We start from the raw sequence: 24,678 nt of genomic DNA, 5'->3' as shown, positions 1-24,678 counted from the left end.
TTTTTTTTTTTTTTTTTTTTTTTTTTTTTTGGGACGGGGTCTTGCTCTGTCACCCGGGCTGGAGTGCAGTGGGCGGATCTCCGCTCACTGCAAGCTCCGCCTCCCGGGTTCACACCATTCTCCTGCCTCAGCCTCCGGAGTAGCTGGGACTACAGGCGCCCGCCACCTCGCCCGGCTAGTTTTTTTTTGTATTTTAGTAGAGACGGGGTTTCACCGGGTTAGCCAGGATGGTCTCGATCTCCTGACCTCGTGATCCGCCCGTCTCGGCCTCCCAAAGTGCTGGGATTACAGGCTTGAGCCACCGCGCCCGGCAGGTTTTGTTTTCTTAATGGTACATAAAATAATAGCACATTTTACAATTTAGGGTGTTTTAGATTTGATGAAATATGGTATATTTGTTCACAAGTATGGGTGTATCTGTAAGAGAGAATCCTATAGAAACTGCTGGGTCAAAAGATACATCCATTTAAAACACTGACAGATTCTGATGAACTATCTTAAAAACAAAACCAACTACAGAGTATCAATTTCCCCACACTCTCATCAACACTGGGCATTACCAATCTTTAAAATTTTTCTCATCTGACAGGCTGTCACCACTTCATTTTGGTGTCAATCTGGGTAATTTGATGGGATCCCTCAAATTATCATATGTTCCACTCTATGTGTAATTGGTTCAAATCTGCATTATACTTCCCTAGAGTGTGGGCCTTGAGACCTACACCTCTTTCTCCTCCTAAGGGAAAATAAGGGGTCATTTTCCCACGGGGTGCTGTTGAGCATCATGGACTATCAGGACAGGAAGGAACCTCAGACACTGACAAATGGAGGAGGTTCTGAAAGGCATTCAGGAAGGTCCACAGTGTTGCACGTGGCAGTAGCGTCTTTTACTTTTCCATTTGGAAAAATAACAATTAAAATAATCCTTTAAGATCCCCTGCTACCCATTAAAATGGAATCACTTTGGAAGCCTCCGAGTGCGTGCTCACTGGTACATGAAGCATTCATTCCTTGAACACCAGCTATGCATTCATATGACAGCTGCTTGGGTGGCTTCTCATGTGGGCTTTGACTACAGCAATATTTTTAAAAGTCATATGCTGCTTAATATATATCCAGAATGAAATGCTGGCTAAAAATAGAAAATATAAAACGTTTGCTGGAATAAAGTAAATGAGGACCATCAAATGAGAATTCTACAATTTTGAACCAAGACGATTTTCATTCACTAGACCTACACATTGCATTCAGCTCATCAAACTGTTTATATGGCTCCTCACAGTGTCTCCTGTATATCTGAACCCAAAGTCATAAAGAGAAAATACAGTGACCATTAGATCTGATTTGGCCTCTCATTATTAGAAATAAAGACCAGCCATACCCACATCATGCTATTTGCAGAATGTCACTTGCATACAGCACTCTGAACCCTTCTGTTTTATCTCATCATTTAGACACAAAAAATGAAATAAAAATAAACCAGTTTTTTTAAAAAATGCAAAAGGCATAAATTTCAAACATTCATTTAGGAAAGCAGTTTTGTCTATTTTGATGCTACAATGAGTCATTAAGTTTCATACATTTTAATATACATTTGTCCCAATACCAGATATATGTTATTTTAAAAGATATTTGTTAAAAAAGCATGCTTTCCCCTTACATAATTACTTTAAACATTCTGCATTACTTGGAAAATGTGAAAAGGTTGAAACTCATCTGTTAATAATATAGATACTACTGCTGTATTTATTTATTTACTGAGACAGGGTCTCTCTCTGTCGCCCAGGCTGAAGTGCAGTGGTGTGATCTCAGCTCACTGCAACCCACACAAAGTTTCGCCATGTTGGCCAGGCTGGTCTCAAATTCCTGGCCTAAAGTGATTCACCTGCCTCCGCCTCCCAAAGGACTGGTATTACAGGCATGAGCCAAAGCGCCCAGCCGATATTACTGTTTTAAAGTTATACATGTATCTAAAATAAGTTTTATTTAACAATCCCTTCTCTATTACACATCATACACAAATCATTGCATGATAAAATAATTTCAAGGTGTTGGCAAGAGTATACATGGTAAAAGGGGTCCTCCACCAGTCAAGCCAGGCTGGAGAGCTCTTATCTAGTCTAGATTCTTCAATTTATAGATGAGGAAATTGAGGCCCGGAGAGAGTAAGAGACTTATTACAGTCTCTTACAAACTTAAGAGGACCACAGCGAAGACTCCTAGTTCATTGTTCTCTAGAGGCAGTCTGGGTCAGGTTAAGTGCCTTTCAGGTCCCAGGAGACTTTTCCTTGCTGGAAAAGATCTCTAGCAGCGGAGTTTCTGACCCCGCCCCCTTCAGCAGGTGCAGCCTTACCCACACTAGGCTCCTCATTAGAAAACCAATATTCTTGGGGGCTAAGCAATTTAGGTTCCCTTTATGAGGTGCTGCTTTCCCCTTACTGTATCAGTATCTGCGGAACCAGTAAAGGAGTAGATACATGAATGGGACTAGTGGGAAGGGACGCTGGACTACCGAGAGTCAACTGTGCTGCTCGTGGTTCACCAGGTGGGCTCTGCCTGAGAGACTCCGGAGGAAGGGCAGATTCTGCAAATGCTATGGGATTTGAGAAGACGCTGTGTATGGGTCCACAATTTACTTGTTTACCAAGAATTAACCCCTTTCAATTTAGAGGGGAAAAAATCATCCCCACCCTGCACAAACCATGCATTTACCTTTTCATCCTGTTCCAGCTGCCAGGAAGAACTTATTTAACAGATCACTTTCTGTTGCCCTTGATTTACCCTGGCCTCACCCACAAAGGCTCCAAGGAGCCCAATCCTGGCATGCTGTAGAGCCCTGCATGCCACCACCTGCCTGGTGCGGGATGGGATCTTGCGGAGTTGACCATCCCTGTTCTGAGTTCCTAAGTCTCCATGTGTGTCTCTTAGCTTACACCACCATCTGGAAACAGCCTCCCCTGGCTTCTTTCTAGGGAGACCTTCCTAAAAACTCCTTCGGGAGGCCCCCTGCCTTACACAGAATCTTTTGCTACCTCCTCCTGGTCTACCTGATCACTTTAACTCTTCCGCTCGAGTTTCAAGGCCTTCTACAGTCCAGTACCATCCCACTGCCTGACATTTGTCCCCCTAACACAACCTGTTACTGTGGCCAAGTCACCCTCAAGGTGACTACACAAATGACCTTCATTCTGTCCATTGCTTGCTCATGCAGTTTCCCCCATTATTGCTATAATCATTCTGTTGTTTGCTCGAGGCTCTCCTAGGAGAACGGAAGTCACCAAACAGGTGACCAACATGCCAACAGGTGCTCAGAGACCATGAAGATGAGTGAGACAAGCCTGAAGGAAGAGACAGGGGGTGGTGGGCACTCGGGAGGTTGCGGGCACTCAGGAGGTGCCTGCTACCTTCCCTGGAGGACCAGGTTCCTGGCAGGCTTATCAATTAGGTACAACAGGCACAGTGCCTAGACCAGAAAAAAACATTTAAATGTTAATTTCTTTTGAAATGAGAAGAAAATATAGTAATAACAAATGAAAAAATAGTAATAATTAATATAGCAATAAATTCAGTTTGAATTACATTCATTTTTATATCATCACAGTGGTAAAATACAATTTTTCAAAACTTTTTTTTTTTAAATGGAGGACAGGAACCTACGAAGACAAAAGTGCCTACGGCCCAGAACAGTCATAACTCAGCCTTGGGTGAAGTGTTTAGATTTTATTTTGTTTTTAAATGGGTATCTAGATATTTGTGTGAGATCTCCTGACTTTAAATACTGGAAATTAGTTTTAACATCAAACATTTTGTGGCCCAACAAAACACGCAGGGTTTGGGCTGCAACTTCTCCAAAGCCCGAGCTATGTCCGCGTCCTCTGCTTGGGGTGGCCTGACCAGGTTTCGGGGCCCCGCCTCCTGCCTGGAGGGCCCAGGAGCCGCGGGAACCTGGCGAGTCAGACCAGGCGCCAAGCCACAGCCGCGTGCCGTCCCCGGCCCCTGGCCTCGCCCAGCCGGGGCGCCGCCTAGCCGCCTGACAGCCGCCACTGGGGGGCTCCGGACGCGCTCCTTCCGGGGGGCCCCGCGGGGAGTCGGGTCGGGCCTCCCCGGGGCGCGGGAGCAAGGCCGCCCGGCTCATCCCCAGCCCCACCCCCGGCCCGCGTCACCACCGCGGCGAGGACCGCCTGCCGCTCCCCGGGCCTGGGCCCTGCCCCTCGCGGGCCGGCTCCGGGACGCGAAGCCCATAGAGGGGGTTTTCCGGCCTCAGGCGCTGGGGCCGCTCCTCCTACGGCGAGGCCCGGGGCTGCGCGCTGCGCTCTTTGCAGGGCCCCCGTGGCCCTCCCGTCACTACCAGGCTAGGCGGCCCCTCCATTCCAGAGGGTGACACTCGCAGGCTTCCCCTGCTTGCTCCGCCGGGGAACAGCCGGGAGCTCGGCGCGAAGTCGCAGAAGGCTCGGGCCTTGGCTCGCGCCGCGAACGCGCATGCTCCGCCGAGGCCCGCCGCGGGCGCCAGTGCGCCCTGATAGAGCCATCGCTAGGCCGGCTCAGCGGAGCTCCAGTGGCGCAATCGGTTAGCGCGCGGTACTTATACAGCAGTACATGCAGAGCAATGCCGAGGTTGTGAGTTCGAGCCTCACCTGGAGCATGACCATTTTGGATGTCTGCAACCCCTTTTGTGAATCTCCTTGCCAGAAGGAGTTAGTCTCTCTTTAGACTTCTTTCTTCTTGTCTCTAATTGCTGTGTCGCACGTCCCCATTGGCCGCAAGCAGGAAGCAGCTCGCAGTGGACTCTCAGTGCCCGTTTTCCGAGCTACTTGTTGCCACCGCGCGACATCCAGACGCTCGAACCCGGACATCCACCCACTGCGTCCTTCTAGTGCTCTTCTTAGGCGGGTCGTGCAACTGCACTTAGTCTCGGACCACGGGAGGGCGGATGGAGGTGGCGAGACCCTCCATTGTGGCGGGGTCCCTAGCTGGCCGTGGGGATCGAATATTTTGGGCACTTCACTCTACAGTGTGAACCGGAGCTCCCGGTGCCGAGATGAGGCCCAGGGCCGGGCCTCTGCGTCTCGCCCCCTGGCGGCGCCCACGCACCGCCGACCACTCCCAGGCGTTAGGGCCCGAGGCCCAGCGCGGGGCGTCCGGGGAGCTGTGGAGAGATGTGGGGCGGCTGTTTTCCGCCCTTGTAACTCGTGATGAGTTCTTCCCTCTAGCTTCTGTCTGCAGAGACCAATAGACTGCGGGCCCTTCTCAACCCAGGCGCCCAGCCGTCCCTGGGCAGTTTTGCAGTTTGGGGAATGTGCTCGGAGAGTTCTCTTCCCCATCCTGTGCCCCTTCTCCTAGTGGCACGTCACAAATCCTGGTTCAGAATTCCTCCCGGGGGCCGGGAAATCAGGCCAAGTTGTGGGCGGATGCGCCCTGCTCCACATCCCCAGGGGGGTGGGCAAAGCGGGCACAAGCGTAGTTAAGGGATGGAAAGACTCCCGGACGTGTTCTTTCAAAGGGGAGATTCTCAGCTGTTTTCATGGATGGGATCGTTGCTAGATTTTGGGTGCAAATATTACCCCGCGAGTGGTAAAAAGCAAGACCTAAAACGTTCAGAGAAGTGGATGGAGGGCGGAGCTCTTGTCTATCTCCTCCGCTAGCCCAGACTTCGGTTGCTCTCACCCACCCAGCCCCCAGATGCAGAACAGGAACCTTGTGCCAACTGGAATGTGGGAAGGGCCGCCCACTTCCCCTCGTCCCGGCGCCGGGTTCCTCGCCAACCCTGGGGAGGTCGCCTCTGGCTCACAGACATCCTCAGAGGCATGGGGTGGGTGCCCTGTAGAAATGCAGCCAAGGCTTGGAAACAAATAAAATCTCTATCCATTTAATAATAATAATGATAATAATAATAATAATATAGGTGCGGTGGCTCACGCCTGTAATCCTGGCTCTTTGGGGGGCCAATGTGGGTGGATTTTTGTTGTTGTTGTTGTTATGACCCAGGAGTTTAAGACCAGCCTGGCCATCAGGGTGAAACCCCGTATCTACTAAAAATACAAAAATTAGCCGGGTATGGTGGCACATACCTGTAATCCCAGCTACTCGGGAGGCTGAGGTGGGAGGATCTCTTGAATTCGAGAGACGGAGGTTGTGGTGAGCTGAGATGGCACCACTGCACTCCAGCCTGGGCCAGACCTGTCTAAAACAAAACAAAACAAAACCTTGCGGTCTAGCGCGGTGGCTCATGCCTGTAATCCCAGCACTCTGGGAGGCCAAGGTAGGCGGATCACGAGGTCAGGAGACCATCCTGGCTAACACTGTGAAACCCTGCCTCTACTAAAAATACAAAAAATTAGCCAGGCGTGGTGGCGTGTGCCTGTAATCCCAGCTACTTGGGAGGCTCAGGCAGGAGAATTGCTTGAACCCAGGAGGCGGAGGTTTCTGTGAGCCGAGATCCTGCCACTGCACTCCAGTCTGGACGACAGAGCGAGACTCCATATCAAAAAAAAAAAAAAAAAAAAATTGCTTCCTTTCTTAAAAAAACAAAAACAAAAACAAAAAACAGCCCAACAGCTTTAATGGGATATAATTCCTGTACCATACAACTCGCCCATTTTAGAGTGTACAGTTCAATGGAGTTTAGTATGTTCACAGGTAAGTACAATCATCACCACAGTCAATTTTCAAACATTTTCATCACCCCAAGGCTAGTTCTCACCCTCCCATCTTCCATCCTGTTCCCCCACCAGCCCTAAGCAATCACAAAGCCACTTTTTGTCTCTGTAGATTTCCCTAGCCTGGACTTTCCTACGAATGGAATTATACAGCGTGTGGTCTTTTGTAATTGGCTTTTTCACTTCATAATGTTTTCAAGATTCATCCATATTGTACCGTATATCACTGCTTCATGTCTTTTTATGACTGAGTAATAGTCCATCGTATCGATTCTTTCCATTTTCTAATAATGGAGAAAGGGTTGGCATTTTCAAAAGGAAATTTGCCAAAAACTGCTTTGTAAGAGGTGATTAATTTTAAAATGCACAAAGCAGAAAAGTGATCAGACTCGGTAAGTGCAGGTTTCTAACCTTCACAGGTAACTCACTGACCACCAGGAGTCTCTTAGGTACTTCTCAGAGCTCAGCTCAAAGCAAGATCCCAAACAGACAACAATAAATGAATGAGAGATCATTCTGTCAACCTCCTATCACAGAGAAATTCCTTCCACAAAACCCCAGCTCCTATTTGAAAACTGCAAGCATCAGAATTTCAGTTCCTCTCAAGGCAGCCTATTCCATTTTCCAACAACTCTTATGGTTAGAACATTCTTCAATATTGTTTCTGTCCCTGCTGGTTACTGCTGGAATGGCAGTGGCTTTGTCAACTGTTTCTCTGTTAAGATGGTAGGGTTGGAAGGAAGTTAAACTAGTTGTTCTTTCTTTAATTTAGAAATCTTCAACTAAGAAATTGATTAGGCCATAAACAACAAACATACTGTGAACCTATTTGTGGTCCAATGTCTTAAAGTGATGTTGATAGAATTTTGTAAGGTTGTAGTGGGTGATAAAAATCAAGTCAGCAGGGCATGGTGGCTCACACCAAAGTAATTCCAACACTTTGGGAGGCTGAGGCAGAAGGATTGCTTGAGCCCAGGAGTTCAAGACCAGCCTGGGCAACATGGGGAACCCTGTCTCTACAAAAAATACATAAATTAACCCAGCGTGGTGAGGCACACCTGTAGTCTCAGCTACTTGGGAGGCTGAGGTTGGAGGCTCACCTGAGCCCAAGAGGTCGAGGCTGCAGTGAGCTGAGATTATACCACTGCACTCCAGCCTGAGTGACTCTGTCTCAATTTAAAAAAATAAAAATAAAAAATCAAGTCAGAATACAGGAAAATGCTTTAAAAACCACAAAGTATTATGACATTTTTATTAGCATCAGACCACTGGCTTAGGCCTGACTATATACTGTGTAGTGGCTTCAAGAAGGAAGTGGGTAAGTACGAAGTGACCAAACTGGGAAGGAAGCTTGAAGTGACAACTGAACAGCCCCAGGCCCCAGCAGGAGAGAAACCTGATGTAACCCAGGCTGGCCTTGGCTTTGTAGAATGCTTGGATGAAGACGGGCTCATCAGAGCTGGGGGTGACACAGCCTGAAAGGAGTGCAGATTCAGTAGAATTTGGAAGAAGAGTGGAGCCAGTCCAGAGACAAATGTTTCTGACAAATGACAAGATGCAATTTGCATAGAGATAATTGTAAGTCTATGTTCAGTTCAAAGTGCCATGTGTGAGGATGCCTGGCTTGACAGCTGTTTGCATGTGAAAGATCTGGGGATTTCAGATGTGTGCAACCTTGGTCGTGGCAGCAGTGTGACCCAACTGCTAAGAATGTCAACCGATTATTAATGCATTACTATATAATGCATTACATGGTGTGGTGTCAGGGATCACAAAACAGCCATCTGTGGAACAAATCTACCCTGCAGACAGATTTTGTCTGGCCTTCCAGTACTAACTTGCAAAGTGCTGATGTTAAAAAAAAAATCATTTGCCTACATATTCGGGGATTTCACAGAAACGCTGAGATTTTCAGTTTCTAATGAAAAGTCAGGGCTGGATGCGGTGCCTCATGCCTGTAATCCCAGCACTTTGGGAGGCCGAGGTGGGTGGATCACCTGAGGTCAGGAGTTCAAGACCAGCCTGGCCAACATGGCGAAACCCCATCTCTATTAAAAATACAAAAATTAGCCATGCCTGTAGTCCCAGCTACTCAGGGGAGCTGAGGCAGGAGAATCTCTTGAACCTGGGAGGCAGAGGTTGCAGTGAGCCGAGATCACACCACTGTATTCCAGCCTGGGAGACAGAGTGAGACCTTGTCTCAAAAAAAAAAAAAAAAACAAAAAACAAGTCAGAAACTGGGCCATCTGGGGCCCTTATTCCTACATGGCAAGACTGACTGCCCAACTTGGATGTGTATGTGGTTTTTGGTTTGCCATGGTCCCTGTCACTCTCCATTAGTCTCCAACACAGAGGTAGGTGCCAGCTGCCATGATTCACTGGCTTGCTTTGCTGTTTTCTTTATCCCAGACTCATTTCAGTCATTTGTACCCTACAGATATTGAGTGTGTGGCCTCCATATGGGTAAAGGGAGGGAGTCCTGTTGAACTCTCAGTAGGTCAGAACACAGCCAGAGGGCTGTGATCTGTAGAAACAAGCTCATTTAAAATTCAACAAAACAAAACCAAAGCCCAATTCTTTATTATGGAAAATTTCAAACATACACAAAAGTAGAGAGAACAGTATAGTTAACCCCTGTGTTTCCACTTTAAAGAATGGTCAACATTGTTTCTTCTATATCCTTCCCACAACATTCACCCCTTACCCCTGGAATATTTTAAAGGAAATCCTAGATATGGTTTAATTTAACCTGTCAACACTTCAGCATATATACCCAACAGCTAATCACTTTTTTGAAGAAGCATAACCACAGTATCATTATTACACCCAACAAGAGTAATCATAATTACTTAGCTTTATCTCATATGTCATCTGAATTCAAATTGCTACCTATATCTCTGAAAAATATTTTTACAGTTGGTTTGTTTGAATCAAGATCCAAACATGGGCTGTACTTGGCATTTGATTGGTGTATCCTTTAAGTCTCTTTTAATCTATTCCAACTCCCTCTCTTTCCACCCCCCTTTATGACATTTCTTTGTTGACCTTTAGAATTTCCCACAGATTTTGGCTAATTATGTGCTCAAGGTTTTCTTCAGCCCCATGTTCTTCAATCCCTCATGGCAATTATATCTAGAAGCTTTATAATATTCAGATTATTTTCCCCCTAAAATATATTCTAGATGGTACTGTGTGCTATTGCATTACAAAAGAAAGTACATAATGTCTGGTTGTCCCACATTTAGAAATATTACTTTTGATTGATGATTTCAGCATGGTCAGCCAAATCCATCCATTATAAAATCCTTCATCAGCCTCTAATCCTTCATCAGCATGGTTGGCTGAATCCATCCATTAAAAAATCCTTCACCAGCCTCTAACCTAATGTTTTAGCAGCCATTGATTATCTTGGTCTAAACCTATTGTTTTTATTGAGGATTCCCCGATGGCGCTTTTCTAATTCTATTATTCCTTCTGCATTTATGACTATGGAAGCACAATTCACATAAGAAAGACTAGACAATTGCTTGATTCTTTCTTTTTTTGATTCCCTAATAATTTCTAAAGATAACCGATAAGTTTTACATTTTAAAGCTTTTTTGAGTTATAGTTTATGTACAATGAACTGCATTAATAATGTTGAATAGCTTTTCATATGCTTATTAGACATTAATATATCCTCTTTGGTGAAGTGTTTTTTTGTTTTTGTTTTGTTTTGTGTTTAAGATGGGGTCTTGTCCTGTCCCCTAGCCTAGAGTGCGGTGGTGTGATATCACAGCTTCAAACTCCTGGATTCAAGCAATCCTCCTGCCACAGCCTCCCCAGTAGCTGGGACCACAGGTGCGAGCCACCACTCCAGGTTTCTGTCTGCTTTTTATTGAGTTGCTTCTCTTTTCATTATTGGGTTGTAGAGATTTTCTGTATAATCTAGATATAGTTCCCTTGTTGGATATATAATATGTATATTTTTTGAGACAGAGTCTTGCTCTGTCACCCAGGCTGGAGTGCAGTGGTGCAATCTCAGCTCACTGCAATCTCCGCCTCCCAGGTTCAACTGATTCTCCTGCCTCAGCCCCCTGAGTAGCTGAGACTACAGGTGCACACCATCATGCCCAGCTAATTTTTGTATTTTTAGTAGAGACAAGGTTCACCATGTTGGCCAGACTGGTCTTCAACTCCTGACCTCAGGTGATCCATCCACCTCGGCCTCCCAAAGTGCTGGGATTTCAGGTGTGAGCCACTGTGCTTGGCCTGTGGATATATAATTTGTAATTTCTTCCAGTTTGTGGCTTGGGTTTTCATTTTCTAATGTCTATTAAAGAGCAAAATCTTAACATTTTGATGAAGTTCAATTCATTGATTTCTTTACCCATTATTGATTGTACTTTTGGTGCTATATCTAAGTAACCTTTATCTAACTCAAGGTCACCAAGATTTTAGCCCATGACTTAGTTCTTATATTTAGGTTTATGCTCCATTTTGAGTTGATTTAATTTTTGTGTATGGTGTGAGGTAAGGGTCTTATTTTGAGAGGGGGCGGGGTATGTGGGTATCTAAATTATGGCACAATTTGTTGAAAAGCTTATTCTTTCCTGATTGAATTGCCTTGGCATCTTATCAAAAATAAGCTGTCCATAAATGTGTTGCTCTGTTGCTGTACTTTCATTCTATTCTATTGACTTGTCAGTATAGTGTTATGCCAACACTACACTGTGCTGATTACTGTAGATTTAGAGTAAGTGTGGAAACTAGGTATTATAAATTCTCCAATTTTTTTTTTTTTTTTTTTGAGACAGAGCCTTGCTCTGTCACCTATGCTGGAGTGCAGTGGTGCAATCTTGGCTCACTGCAAGCTCCGCCTCCTGGGTTCACGTCATTCTCCTGCCTCAGCCTCCCAAGTAGCTGGGCCTACAGGTGCCCACCACCACAACCGGCTAATTTTTTGTATTTTAATAGAGACGGGGTTTCACCATGTTAGCCAGGATGGTCTTGATCTCCTTACCTCATGATCCTCCCGCCTCAGCCTCCCAAAGTGCTGGGATTACAGGCGTGGGCCACTGTGCCTGGCCTATAAATTCTCTAGTTTTGTTCTTCTCTTTCAAAATGGTTTTGGCCATTACAGGTCCTTTACATTTTCATATGAATTTTAGATTCAGTTTACCAATTTCTATGAAAAAGTCTGCTTGGATTTTGATAGAAATTCTGTTAAATGTATTGATCAATACATTCAACAATTAGAGGAGAATTATCTTCTTCAAAATATGTCTTCTGCAGATCACCTGAGGTCAGGAGTTCGAGACCAGCCTGGCCAACATGGTGAAACCCCATTTCTACTAAAAATACAAAAATTAGCTGGGTGTGGTGATGGATGCTTGTAATCCCAGCTACTTGGGAGGCTGAAGCATGAGAATTGCTTGAACCTGGGAGGCAGCAGAGGTTGCAATGAGCTGAAATCACACCACTGCACTCCAGCCTGGGGGATAGAGTGAGACTCTGCCTCCAAAAAAAAAAAGTCTTCTGATTCCATAAACACAGTATATCTCTCCATTTATTTAGGCCTTCCATTTCTTTAAGCAATGTTTCATAGTTTTTTTTTTTTTTTTTGAGACAGGTCTCAAAAACTGTAAATGTTTGTGTTCAATGTATTGATCGATACATTCAACGATTTCAGAATTACCTTTTTTTTTTTTTTTTTGAGACGGAGTCTCGGTCTGTCACCCAGGCTGGGGGGGAGTGGGCGGGTCTCAGCTCACTGCAAGCTCTGCCTCCCGGGTTCACGCCATTCTCCTGCCTCAGCCTCCTGAGTAGCTGGGACTATAGGCGTCCGCCACCTCGCCCAGCTAGTTTTTTTTGTATTTTAGTAGAGACGGGGTTTCACCGTGTTAGCCAGGATGGTATCGATCTCCTGACCTCGTGATCCGCCCGTCTCGGCCTCCCAAAGTGCTGGGATTACAGGCTTGAGCCACCGCGCCCGGCCAGAATTACCTTTTTAAAAGTGTGTCTTCTGATTCCATAAACACAGCATACCTCTCAATTTATTTAGGCCTTCAATTTCTTTAAGCAATGTTTTGTAGTTGTTTTTTTTTTTTTTTTTTTTTTTTTTTTTTTTTTTTTTGAGATAGGATCTCACTCTGTTGTCCAGGCTGTAGTGCAGTGGTGCAATTATGGCTCACTGCAGCCTCAACCTCCTGGGCTCAAGTGATCCTCCCATGTCAGCCTTCCAAGTAGCTGGGACTACAGGCCTGTGCCACCACGCCTGGTTATTTTTTTGTAATTTTTGCAGAGGCAGGGTTTTGCCATGTTGCCCAGGCTGTTCTCAAACTCCTGGGCTCAAATGATCCTCCCTCGTTGGCCTCCCGAAGTGCTGGGATTACAAGTGTGAGCCACAAGGCCTGGCCCTATTTCTTTATTAAATATTTTGTGAATTCACGGTGAAGTTCTGTGGGCCTGCAGTTTTCCTTTTGAGAAGGTTTTTTGTTTTTAAAATCCTATTGGTTTAAGAGTTTAATATGTGTAAAGCTATTGAGGTTATCTATTAATTCTTGAGTATACTTAAGTACTTTGTGTCTTTCAAAAAGTCTATTTCATTTGATTTCTTATATTTATTGGCATAAAATTTTCACAATAGTCCCTCTCCTTATCTTTCTAAATTATCTGTAAGATCTGTAGTGATGTCCTTTCTCTAATTCCTGATATAGGTAATTTGTGTCTTTTCTCTCTTGCTCTCTCTTTTTAAAAAAATCAGTTTGGTTAGGGATTTTTTACTTTCATTTATCTTCTCAGAGAATTAGCTTTTGGCAGGGCATGGTGGCTCATGCCACTTTGGGAGGCTGAGGGGGGTGGATCACTTGAGGTCAAGAGTTTGAGACCAGCCTGGCCAACATGGTGAAACCCCATCTCTACTAAAAATACAAAAAAATTAGCTGGTGGGTGGGTGCCTATAATCCCAGCCACTTGGGAGGTGCACCACTGGACTCCAGCCTGGGTGACAGAGTGAGACTCTTAAAACAAACAAACAAACAAAACCAAAACCTCTTTTACAGCTTTTCATTTTTTTTTTTTTTGAGATTTTAGTTTTACCTTTCCTATGGTGCTGATAAAAACTCTTTTGTTAATGAGTATATTCTTTCCCTTTGAAAGTTTCATTCTGCCTATTCCTCTGTCTAGGACTAAGATCTTTTCACTCATTTCCTTTTAATCTTCTTTTTTTCTCTACATTTATTTTATCTTATCTATTTTCTTCTTCTTTTAACTTGAACTGTAAAACTGAATTACCTTTAATTGCCTGGATTCTCCCTGCTGGTCGAGTGCCCCCCTGGGGGTATAGGCAGGCAGTTGGGGTAGAGTCTAAGCTCTGGGAAAGCCTGGTGGGGTAAGGAGCTTTGCTTCCTTATTTTGGTTCTTGGTCTTTCCCCACTAAATCTTTGGCACGACAACTTCTGACCTTAGTGATCTAGGGGACTAGATGCCCCTCCGTTTCTTCTAACAATAGGTCATCCATGGTGACTGCGGTTGAAACTCCAAGGAACATGGATCCTGGAAAAGAGAGGACTGAGGATGGATTTCTGAGCTGCTTTCAAATATTTGTGAAAGAAGAAATAGTCACAGATAGTGTTGCCCTAGAGAAAAGAACATGAGGCCAGGTGCGGTGGCTCATGCCTGTAATCCTAGCACTTTAGGAGGCCGAGGCAGGTGGATCAGGAGGTCAGGAGTTTGAGACCAGCCTGGCTAACATGGTGAAACCCCATCTCTACTAAAAATACAAAAATTAGCCGGGTGTGGTGGTGCGCACCTGTAATCCCAGCTACTCGGGAGGCTGAGGCAGGAGAATTGCTTGAACCTGGGAGGTGGAGGTTGCAGTGAACTGAGATCGTGCCATTACACTCCAGCCTGGGCAACAGAGTGAGACTCAGTCTCAAAAAAAAAAAAAAAAAAAGAGAAAAGACTATGAGCTTAGAACTAGAGCCTGTGGGTGATGACCACAAGGAGGCAAACTTATTTTTAAAGTGATTAGCACTGTTGAGAAATGGGATGGGTTGACTGATGGAGTGCATTTCCCAGATTTAAAAGTGATTGAGGCTGAGTGATTGAGGCTCATGCCTGTGGTACCAGCACTTTGGGAGGCTGAAGTTGGAGGGTCGCTTCAGCCCGGGAGCTCAAGACCAGCTCAAGACCAGCCTGGGCAACATAGTGAGACCCCATCTCTATCAAGAAAAAAGTGATGGAGCACAAGCTGGGAGAAGAGAGTCTTGCATTGGCTGGGAGGTTGCTTTGGGTAGTATGGACATTTAACAATATTAATCCTTCCAATCCGTGAACATGGAATATTTTTCCATTTCTGGTGTCCTCTTCAATTTCTTTCATTAGTGTTTTATAGTTTTCATTATAGAGATCTTTCACTCCTTTGGTTAATTCCTAGGTATTTAATTTTATGTGTGGCCATTGTAAATGGGATTACTTTAACAATTTCTTTTCACATTGTTCACTGTTGACATACAGAAGTGCTACTGAATTTTGTATGTTGATTTTGTATTCTGCAACTGTACTAAATTTTTTTTTATCAGTTCTAATAGTTTTCTTGTGGAATCTTTAGGTTTTCCCAAATCTAATGTCATATCATCTGCAAAAAAGGATAATTTGACTTCTTCCTTTCCATTTTGGATGCCCTTTATTTCTTTCTCTTGCCTGATTTCTCCAGCTAGGACCTCCAGTAATATGTTGAATAACAGTGGTAACAGTGGGCATCCTTGTCGTGTTCCAGATCTTAGAGAAAAGACTTTCAGTTTTCCCACATTCAGTATGGTACTAGCCGTGTGTCTATCATATATGGCTTTTATTATGTTGAGGTGTGTTCATTCTATCCCCAGTTTTTTTGAGGGTTTTTATTATGAAGGGATGTTGAATTTTATCCAATGCTTTTTCAGCATCAGTTGAAATAATCATATGGTTTTTATCTTTCCTTCTGTTGATATGATGTATCACATTGATTGATTTTTTATGTTGAACCATCCTTGCTTCCCAGGGATAAATCCCACTGGTCGTGATGAATTATCTTTCTAATGTATTGTTGAATTCGGTTTGCTAGTATTTTGTTGAGGATTTTTGCATCAATATTCATCAGAGGTACTGCCCTGTAGTTTTCTCTTTTTGATGTGTCTTTGTCTGGGTTTGGTATCAGGGTAATTCTTGCCTCATAGAATGAGTTTGGAAGTATTCCCTCCTCCTCTGTTTTTTTGGAATAGTTTGGGTAGGATTGGTATTAGTCTTTTAAATGTTTGTTAGAATTCAGCAGTGAAGCCATCAAGTCCTGTGCTTTTCTTTTCTGGGAGACTTTTTATTACGGCTTCAATCTCATTAGTTGTTACTGGTCTGTTCAGGTTTTGGATTTCTTCCTGGTTCAATCTTGGTAGGTTGTACGCATCTAGGAATTTGTCTATTTCTTCTAAATTTTCCAATTTATTGGCATATAGTTGCTCATAGTAGCCACTAATGACCCTTTGAATTTTTGTGGTATCAGTAGTAATGTCTCTTTTTAATTTCTGATTTTATTTATTTGGATCGTTTCTTTTTTCTTAGTCTGGCTAAAGGTTTGTCAATTTTGTTTAACTTTTCAAAAAACAAACGTTCTGTTTCATTGATCTTTTGTATTTTTAAAATTTCAATTTAATTTATTTCTGCTCTAATCTTGATTATTTCTTTCTATATGATAATTTTTGGTTTGTTTACTCTTGCTTTCTTAGTTCTTTAAGATGCATTGTTAGATTGTTGATTTGAATTTTTTCCTCTTTTTTGAGGTGGGCACTTAGAGCTATAAACTTCCCTGCTAGTACTGCTTTTGCTGTATCCCATAGGTTTTGATATACTGTGTTTACATTATCATTTGTTTCAAGAAATTTTCAATTTTCTTTTAATTTCTTCATTGACCCACTGGTCCTTCAGGAGCATATTGTTTAATTTCCATGTATTTGTATAGTTTCCAAAATTTCTCTTGTTATTAATTTCTAGTTTTATTCTATTGTGGTCAGAGAAGATGCTTGATGTTATTTCAATTTTTTGAATGTTTTAAGACTTCTTTTGTGACTTAGCATATAGTCTATCCTTGACAATGATTCATGTGCCGAGGAAAATAATGTGTATTCTGTGGCTCTTGGATGAAATGTACTGTAAATATCTATTAGAGCCATTAGGTCTATAGTACAGATAAAGTTTGATGTTTCTTTGTTGAGGTTTTGTTTGGAAGATCTGTTTAATGCTAAAAGTTGTGTGTTGAAGTCTCCAACTATTACTGTATTGGGTCCTATCTCTCTCTTTAGCTCTAATAATATTTCCTTTATATATCTGGGTGCCCCAGTGTTGGGTACATATATGTCTAAAATTGCTATATCCTTTTGCTGAATTGACCCCTTTCTCATTATATAATGACGTTATTTGCCTCTTCTCACAGTTTTTGTCTTGAAATCTATTTCGTCTGATATAACTATAGTGACTCCTGCTCTTTTTTTGTTTCCATTGGCATGAAATACCTTTATCCATCCCTTTATTTTCAGTCTCCATATGTCTTTACAGGTGAAGTATGTTTCTTGTAGGCAACAGATCAATGGGTCTTGTTTTTTTAACCCATTCAGCCAGTCTGTGTCTCTTGACTGGAGAGTTTAGTTTATTTACATTCAATGTTATTCTTCATAAGTAAGGACCTACCTCTGCCATTTTGTTATTTGTTTTCTGGTTGTTTTGTGGTCTTCCCTTTCTTCTTTCTTTCCTTCATATCTTCCTCTAGTGAAGTGATTTTCTCTGGTGATATGATTGAGTTTCTTGATTCTTATTTTTTGTGGTAATTTTCAAATTTCTTGATGAGAATTTTCTTTAGAAGGAAGAAGCTAAACCAAAAATTATTGTAATCTTTCAATCTGTTAAACTGGCCCAGGGATAAAGTCAGCGTGTCCTTCCCTGTGCTTTTGTACAAAGCCTGGCCCCTCCATCAGCACACCTGCCATTTCCACTTGGAGGACTCATAGGCAGCTCCAAGTTAACATATTCAAAACACAACTTTGGCTTTTTTCCTCTTCCAAACATGCACTTCCCCTAGTCCTTCTCATTCCACAAAATGATCCTTTCATCCATTCACCCAATTCTAACTGAAAAACTTGGGAGACAGCTTTGATTGTACCCTTCTAACTCCTCCTACATCTAATCCATCAGCAAGCCCTGTGTCTTCCTCCAATCTGTTTCCTGAATCCTTGCCCTTCTCCCCATCTGCAGTTTCTGTTATGTCCCACTTAGATGATTGCAGGAGCCTCTTAACTGGTTTCCAACTTCCACTTCTTGTCCCTCTTCAATCCTTTCTCCATACGGAAGCCCAAATTAACCTTTAATGATACAAGTCAGACTCTGGCATTTCCTTGCTTAATGCCATGTATGGCTTTCCACTCCATCTATGGCTTTCCACTGCATGCAGAATAAAATACAAAGGCCTACAGTGGTCCAGATGGCCCCATGTGTCTGCACTGGCTGCTGCCCACCTCGTCAGCTTCAGCTCCCCTCACTCTGTCCCAGCTTGCTATGCTCCAGCTGCTCTTGTCTTCCTAGTTCTTGTTTCTGCCTCGGGGCTTCTGCAATGGCCATTCCTTCCCCAGGAACAGTTTCCCCCGCATCTTAGGATGGCTAGCTGCTCAACCATCAGGGCTCAGTCAAATATCACCTTCTTAGAGATGCCTTTGAACATAGTCTCTCCCCACCAAATTATTCTGTTTGTCTCTTTCTCATTATATTTACTATGATCTAAATTTATTACACTTTTATACAAGAGTTAATTGCTTATCTTGCATCATTAGGATATCAGTTCCTACTGGGCCAAGCTACTAGGTACTCAACAAATATTTAATGAATGAATGGCAGAAAGTGGAGAAGCAGCACATGGGCACATACTCTAAAGCTGAGAAGAGGGCATGTGTCCAGGTGCTTCGGGTGTGCTTTGCAGATTCAGGGCTGAAGCCTGGTGTTTAGAAAGTTCTTTTCAGTCTTTCCAAGGTCTCATCCCCAAGTACGTGCGTGCCCTGCCTCAGGTGGCGTCCTGATGGGCTGAAGAGTAATGCTCGCACTACATGCCAATGAGAAACCACAGCCTGAGAGTATTGGAGCCGTGGCTCGCAGACATTGGTGTTTATAAGAATCATCTGCGGAGCTTGTTACAAAGCACATTCCTGGGTTACGGCCCTAGAGATTCTATTAACTCTACTGATGAAGTCCTGGAGCTAGACTGTGAGGCAACACAAGGACTGGGTGACCATTTTGTCCAGTTTTAGCCCTGAAGGCCTCAACTTCCAGAACATTCCTTAGTGCCTGGAAAACCAGGTTGGTTTGTTGCTCTAATGGAAGGTGTTCAGAGAGGCAAGGAGTAGTTGGTGAAGTAGTGAAGAATGTTTTTTTGCAGGAGCTGAGGGGGTTTCTCATCCTAGGCATTGGTTTTTGGCTGCCTTCTTGGCCTTGCCTTTGAGCCAGTCTAGGTTTCTCAGGCTCTAAGCCCAGACAGAAGGGTAAGGAAACCATTGTTTCTTAGACACCTGCAATGAACTGTCTGCTGCTCTACATTTTTTATTACCTAATTTATTCCTCAGAAGCCTTTTTTGACTCCCATTTTAGAGACAAGCCACTGAGGCTTGATAATGATTCTGTAATTGCCCAAGCTCAGACATCTGCAAAACGGAGGAGATGGGAGCAACAAAATCCACCTGACTCAGAAACCCGGCCCTTTCTAGGTGTTTTGCTGAGGCGGGGGATGGGGGGCAGAGATGTGGCTGGGACCTTATCTTGACAGATGTCCCTCAGTCCAGGGGGATGGGGCTCTCTTGGGATCTAGGGAAGACCCCAGTGACTAGACAGTGAACTACCTTTTTTTAAAAAAAAGAATTAAACTGGCCGGGCGCAGTGGCTCAAGCCTGTAATCCCAGCACTTTGGGAGGCCGAGACAGGCGGATCATGAGGTCAGGAGATCTAGACCATCCTGGTTAACACGGTGAAACCCTGTCTCTACTAAAAAATACAAAAAACTAGCCAGGCGAGGTGGCGGGCACCTGTAGTCCCAGCTACTTGGGAGACTGAGGCAGGAGAATGGCGTGAACCTGGGAGGCGGAGCTTGCAGTGAGCCGAGATCCGGCCACTGCACTCCAGCCTGGGCGACAGAGCCAGACTCCGTCTCAAAAAAAAAAAAAAAGAATTTGGCCGGGCGCGGTGGCTCAAGCCTGTAATCCCAGCACTTTGGGAGGCCGAGACAGGTGGATCGCGAGGTCAGGAGATCGAGACTCAACCTAGCTAACACGGCGAAACCCCGTTAAAAATACAAAAAACTAGCCGGGCGAGTTGGCGGGCGCCTGTAGTCCCAGCTACTTGGAGGCTGAGGCAGGAGAATGGCGTAACGCCGGGAGGGCGGAGCTTGCGTGGGAGCTGAGATCCGGCCCACTGCACTCAGCCTGGGCGACAGAGGCGAGACTCCGTCTCAAAAAAAAAAAAAACAAAACAAAAACAAAAAAGAATTAAACTATTTTATTTAACATGTCATAGATAGTCATAAAGCAAGTCCATGCATTTAGTTTTCTGATATCCTAATGTATTTCCACAAATCTTTTAAGTCTATAATTTTATATAGTTTTTCATCAAGGAGGCAAGATATATGTAATTTCTCTCTCTTTTTTTTTTTTTGAGATGGAGTCTCTATCTGTCACCCAGGCTGGAGTGCAGTGGCGCGATCTCGGCTCAGTGCAACCTCTTCAAGCAATTCTCCTGCCTCAGCCTCTCGAGTAGCTGGGACTACATGCATACGCCACCACGCCTGGCTAAGTTTTGTATTTTTAGTAGAGATGGGGTTTCACCATGTTGGTCAGGATGGTCTCGAACTCCTGACCTTGTGATCCACCCGCCTTGGCCTCGCAAAGTGCTGGGATTACAGGCATGAGCCACTATGCCTGGCCTATAATTTCTTTCTATATGTAACTAATTAAAGGTTTTTAAGAGGGTTTAATCTCTAAATCAGTAACAATTTAGTCATAACACCATACAAACACATTTAAATATTCTGGAAAGAGATTTTTAAGATTATTGCTTAGTCTTATAAAATGGTGAATTTTAACCAAATTGATACCTCTGTATTCTTATTTATATTTCCTATACTCTTACCTCATACTGCTTGGCAAGTAATGTAAGTTTTGACGTAATTTAAAAATTCAATTATTGTAAACAAATTCTAATTTGTTAAACAATTTATATATTCCCCTTTACTAACTACACTGCCTCAGAATTAATCCTCCTTAAAAAAGTAATCATCCCACATAGAAAAAACTGCAGAACTTCATCTCTTTCTTAAATATTTTCAAATAATGTAAGAACACAAATCCATGAAAACTGATTAAAATTGACATTTCATCTTCCTTTACTAATTACGGAATAATAGAAAGACATAAAAATCATGTTCCTTAATATTTCTCTGCTTAACAGAGAAATACGAAGAAATACTGCAGTTATGGTTATGGGCTATTTTCTAGCTTCTTCAAGTACAGGACATAACTATGGTTCCTACCAGTAAGGAGAAATGAATAATCAATCTTACACAACACAAAAGAAAGATGAGAGGTTCAAAAAGATAAACTGACTTTGGCATTTTTAAGAACTTAATGTTAACCCTGAAATGCCAGATTGAGTAACACAACAACAAAACAAAAGATGACAGCAGCAAGCCACCACTTCACACAGTATTAAGAATTCTGAAATACGTAACAGCCTTCCTCCCATGTCCCGCTCAATCTGTTGTGTTGTCTTTTTGTTTTTGCTGCTGTTTGGCTGCAGGCAGTTCAAGGCTTGCCCACTGCATCGGTTCAGCTTTTCTTATAGTGATCTCAATCTTTGTTGCAGTCATAGTTACATAAATTCGCTTTACATCAGTCACATCCCATAATTTCACATTTTGATGAAATTCCTTCTCTCCTTCAAATCCACTGTGCACATTTAACAACGTGCTATGTACTTCTACTCGACTAAGTTCTGGAAGTGAATTTTTAGCATATACTGAAATGGTAACTTCACCTTCAGTCTGATGCCAGTCATGTCTACATGGAACAACATTTTCCCCAGCATCCTTTTTAGCCCACATGTGTTTCCCTGTTGTACAGCCCTCTTGGGTTAAGAATGTATTAAAATCAGAAGTTTTTCTTCTACAACAGCTCCAGTATTTCATCCCCTCGTGGAAAATAGGTACTCCAGAATGATACACACAGACTTCTTCTAGACTCTCTAGACCCCGATATGTCTTTGAACACCCTCCATTCTTACATGAAATCCCAATCTTAATTTCATCAGTCTTCTTCTTTCTTTTCTTTCTTTTATTTTCTTTTCTTTCTTTCTTTCTTTTCTTTTTCTTTCTTTCTTTCTTTTTTTTTTTTTTTGACGGAGTCTTACTCTGTGGCTAGGCTGGAGTGCAGTGGTGCAATCTTGGCTCACTGCAACCTCTGCCTCCCAGATTCAAGCAATTCCCCTGACTCAGCCTCCGGAGTAGCTGGGACTACAGGTGTGCACCACCATGCCCGGCTAATATTTTGTATTTTTAATAGAGATGGGGTTTCACCATGTTGGCCAGGAGAGTCTGGATCTCCTGACCTCCTGATCTGCCCGCCTCCGCCTCCGCCTCCGCCTCCGCCTCCGCCTCCGCCTCCCAAAGAGCTGGGATTATGCTGGGATTACAAGCGTGAGCCACCGCACCCGGCCGCTTCTCCTTTTCCTTCTTTCTTCCTTTTTAGACGGAGTCTGGCTCTGTCGCCAGGCTGGAGTGCAGTGGCGCCATCTCGGCTCATTGCAACCTCCGCCTCCTGGGTTCAAGCAATTCTCCTGCCTCAACCTCTTGAGTAGCTGGGACTACAGGCGCCCGCCACCACGCCCAGCTAATTTTTGTACTTTTAGTAGAGACGGGGTTTCACCATGTTGGCCAGAATGGTCTCGATCTGTTGACCTTGTGATCTGCCCTCCTCGGCCTCCCAAAGTGCTGGGATTACAGGCATGAGCCACCGCGCCCAGCCTTTTCTTATCTTCTTCATTTCCTGATGACAGTTTAAGTTTATCAGGTGCTTGTTTTGGGGAGGCAGATATTTTTAGTTCCAAATTTGTCATTGGTTCATCTGGGCTTGGCCTTTTTACTGCTTCTACTGGCTTCGGGGCTTGAATGATGTGTTCCTGAAATTTGGGTTTCAATTCAGGTAGTTCTTTCTTTTCAGTAGTCTTGACTTCAGGTTTGACTGGCTCAGGCGGCTTCTCACTATTATGTCTACCTTTTGCACAGCCTACAATGCTTAAGAAATCAGACAAATCAGTTGTTGTTGTCTTACATCAAGACCAACCCTTTAATGCATCGTGAAAGATTGGAACACCTGGGTGGCATGTGCAAGCGTCATCGGAATTGGTCTGAGGATCGAAGCGCTGACCGCAGCCCCGGTTGTAGCACAGCAAGGCCATTTTCTTTTCCCACCGTCACAGGCAAGACCCAAACACCGGGAACGTCAAGAGGGTGCATTTACCACTCCCGTGTCGCTGGCACCGGCCTCGACAGTGAACTATTTATTATAGGGATTTCTGTGGGCCGGCTCTGAGCCGCCGTTTCTGGCCGTGCAGACGGATTTCTACCACACGGTGGCGCTGCGGCTCTGCCATAGAAGTCTCACCTTGGTCCAGGAGCCAGGCAGGGCCGGCCACAGGACCAGCCTACGACTGCGATTTCATCCGCAGCCTGCGGGGCAACGTGGGGCCTATCCGTAGCTTTCAGCCTTTCCTGGACCCTACCAGGACAAGAAGAGAGGGGAGAGGTGCGAAGGAGGTCTGGAGAGGAGGAGGCTTGGGACAATGCAGAGTCCTGATAGTGAGGGTGCCCACTGACCGCTGTCAGGAGGGACATGGACCGCTGCCGAGGAATAATGGGATTTCCCACCGGCCCAGTCATCTCCTACGCCGGGAAAAGGGAAGAGCTGCTCCCCCATGGTGTGTGCGGGTGGGAGGGGTCTCGGGCAGAGAAGAGACACTTTTTCTGTCCTCCAGGCTGTTTCTGCCAAGTGAAGGCCTGGGCTGGAAGAGCCAGGAGCAAAGGAGAGAGTTGGGTGCTGAGCACCCAGCGGGAGAGGATGCGTCCCAGTCATCACACACCTGCTGACCACACAACATCTCTGCGAGGTCCCCCCACATACTCCGCCTGCAGCTGCCATTTGGGAAAATGATTCTTGCCTCTTTCACCGTCTGTTTTGTAGGTTAGGACTCATTTACGGGCCTAGGCCAGGACTCAGCTCTTTTAGATCCTTATTGAAAAGCAACATCACACTTGTGCCCAGGGGTTCGAGACCAGCCTGGGCAACAGGACAAACCCACTTCTCTACAAAAAATACAAAATCTGTGTGGAAGGTATGTGAACACTTGGGAAACGGAGTCGTTGTACACGTGTATCAGGCCTTGAGCCAGCTGCAGAGTGGGCATTACTGCCTGGTGCCCTCCTCCCTCACTCTGCCTCCCTGGATGTTGGGGATGGCCCTGTAAACCTTGTTCATAGGGGTCCCTCGATTTCTGGGACACCTCATCTGAGCACTGAGGAGGGGACACAGCTGTTGGCTGGGAGGCAGGAGACTGAGTGTTGCCTTCAAGCCATCCCCACACATGTGAGCCCATCAGCATTCTGCCCTTTCGTGGGTGTCAGTTGTCTCGTCCATAAAATGGGATGATGTTCTTGTTCCAGCTAGCATACTGGATGACTAAATGAGGGAATAGGTGAGAAGCTGCGTTGGAAAAAGGAACCATTCAGCTGCAAGACATCCTGGTGCAGTTCCCCCAGGGCTAATGGGGTTTGGTTGCCCACCTGGGCTGTGTCTCTTCGTGGCGCCAGCAGGTGGCAGCATTGCCTTTGCATGTGCCGGCTCCACCTCCGGCCTCTCCCAGACATGCGGCGTGTAGGGCATGGGACCAGTGTGTAGGGCATGGGACCAGTTCAATTCAGCGGTCAGGAGAA

At 44.5% G+C, this 24,678-nt stretch overlaps 1 protein-coding gene, 1 long non-coding RNA gene and 1 other non-coding gene across 3 annotated transcripts in view; 1 reads left to right on the top strand and 2 right to left on the bottom strand.

Annotated features, from left to right (window-relative positions):
• LOC108513225 (uncharacterized) overlaps positions 1-5,455 on the bottom strand; it is an 18,895-nt gene extending 13,440 nt beyond the window's left edge. Inside the window, exon 1 of the long non-coding RNA XR_001880824.1 lies at positions 4,635-5,455. This is a non-coding gene — a long non-coding RNA (uncharacterized LOC108513225). The remainder of the gene's footprint in view (positions 1-4,634) is intronic.
• Positions 4,550-4,642, top strand: TRNAI-UAU (transfer RNA isoleucine (anticodon UAU)). The gene is given in 2 exon segments: positions 4,550-4,587; positions 4,607-4,642. It is a non-coding gene; the product is annotated as a tRNA-Ile (tRNA).
• Positions 5,456-21,444: 15,989 nt separating the features above from the next.
• LOC108513210 (cysteine and histidine-rich domain-containing protein 1-like) lies at positions 21,445-23,259 on the bottom strand. Its single transcript, XM_017848898.1, has 3 exons — positions 23,033-23,259; positions 22,707-22,975; positions 21,445-22,002 (listed from the first exon to the last, which is right to left on the bottom strand). The coding sequence occupies exons 1-3, from the start codon at positions 23,145-23,147 to the stop codon at positions 21,445-21,447; spliced, it is 942 nt and encodes a 313-aa protein (XP_017704387.1). The 5' UTR covers positions 23,148-23,259.
• Between the last annotated feature and the right edge of the window lie 1,419 nt (positions 23,260-24,678).

This window comes from Rhinopithecus bieti, unplaced genomic scaffold, assembly GCF_001698545.2.
Source record: "Rhinopithecus bieti isolate Rb0 unplaced genomic scaffold, ASM169854v2 scaffold_28163, whole genome shotgun sequence".
NCBI classification, from domain to species: Eukaryota; Metazoa; Chordata; class Mammalia; order Primates; family Cercopithecidae; genus Rhinopithecus; species Rhinopithecus bieti.
This window is presented reverse-complemented; position numbering and strand designations above follow the sequence as displayed.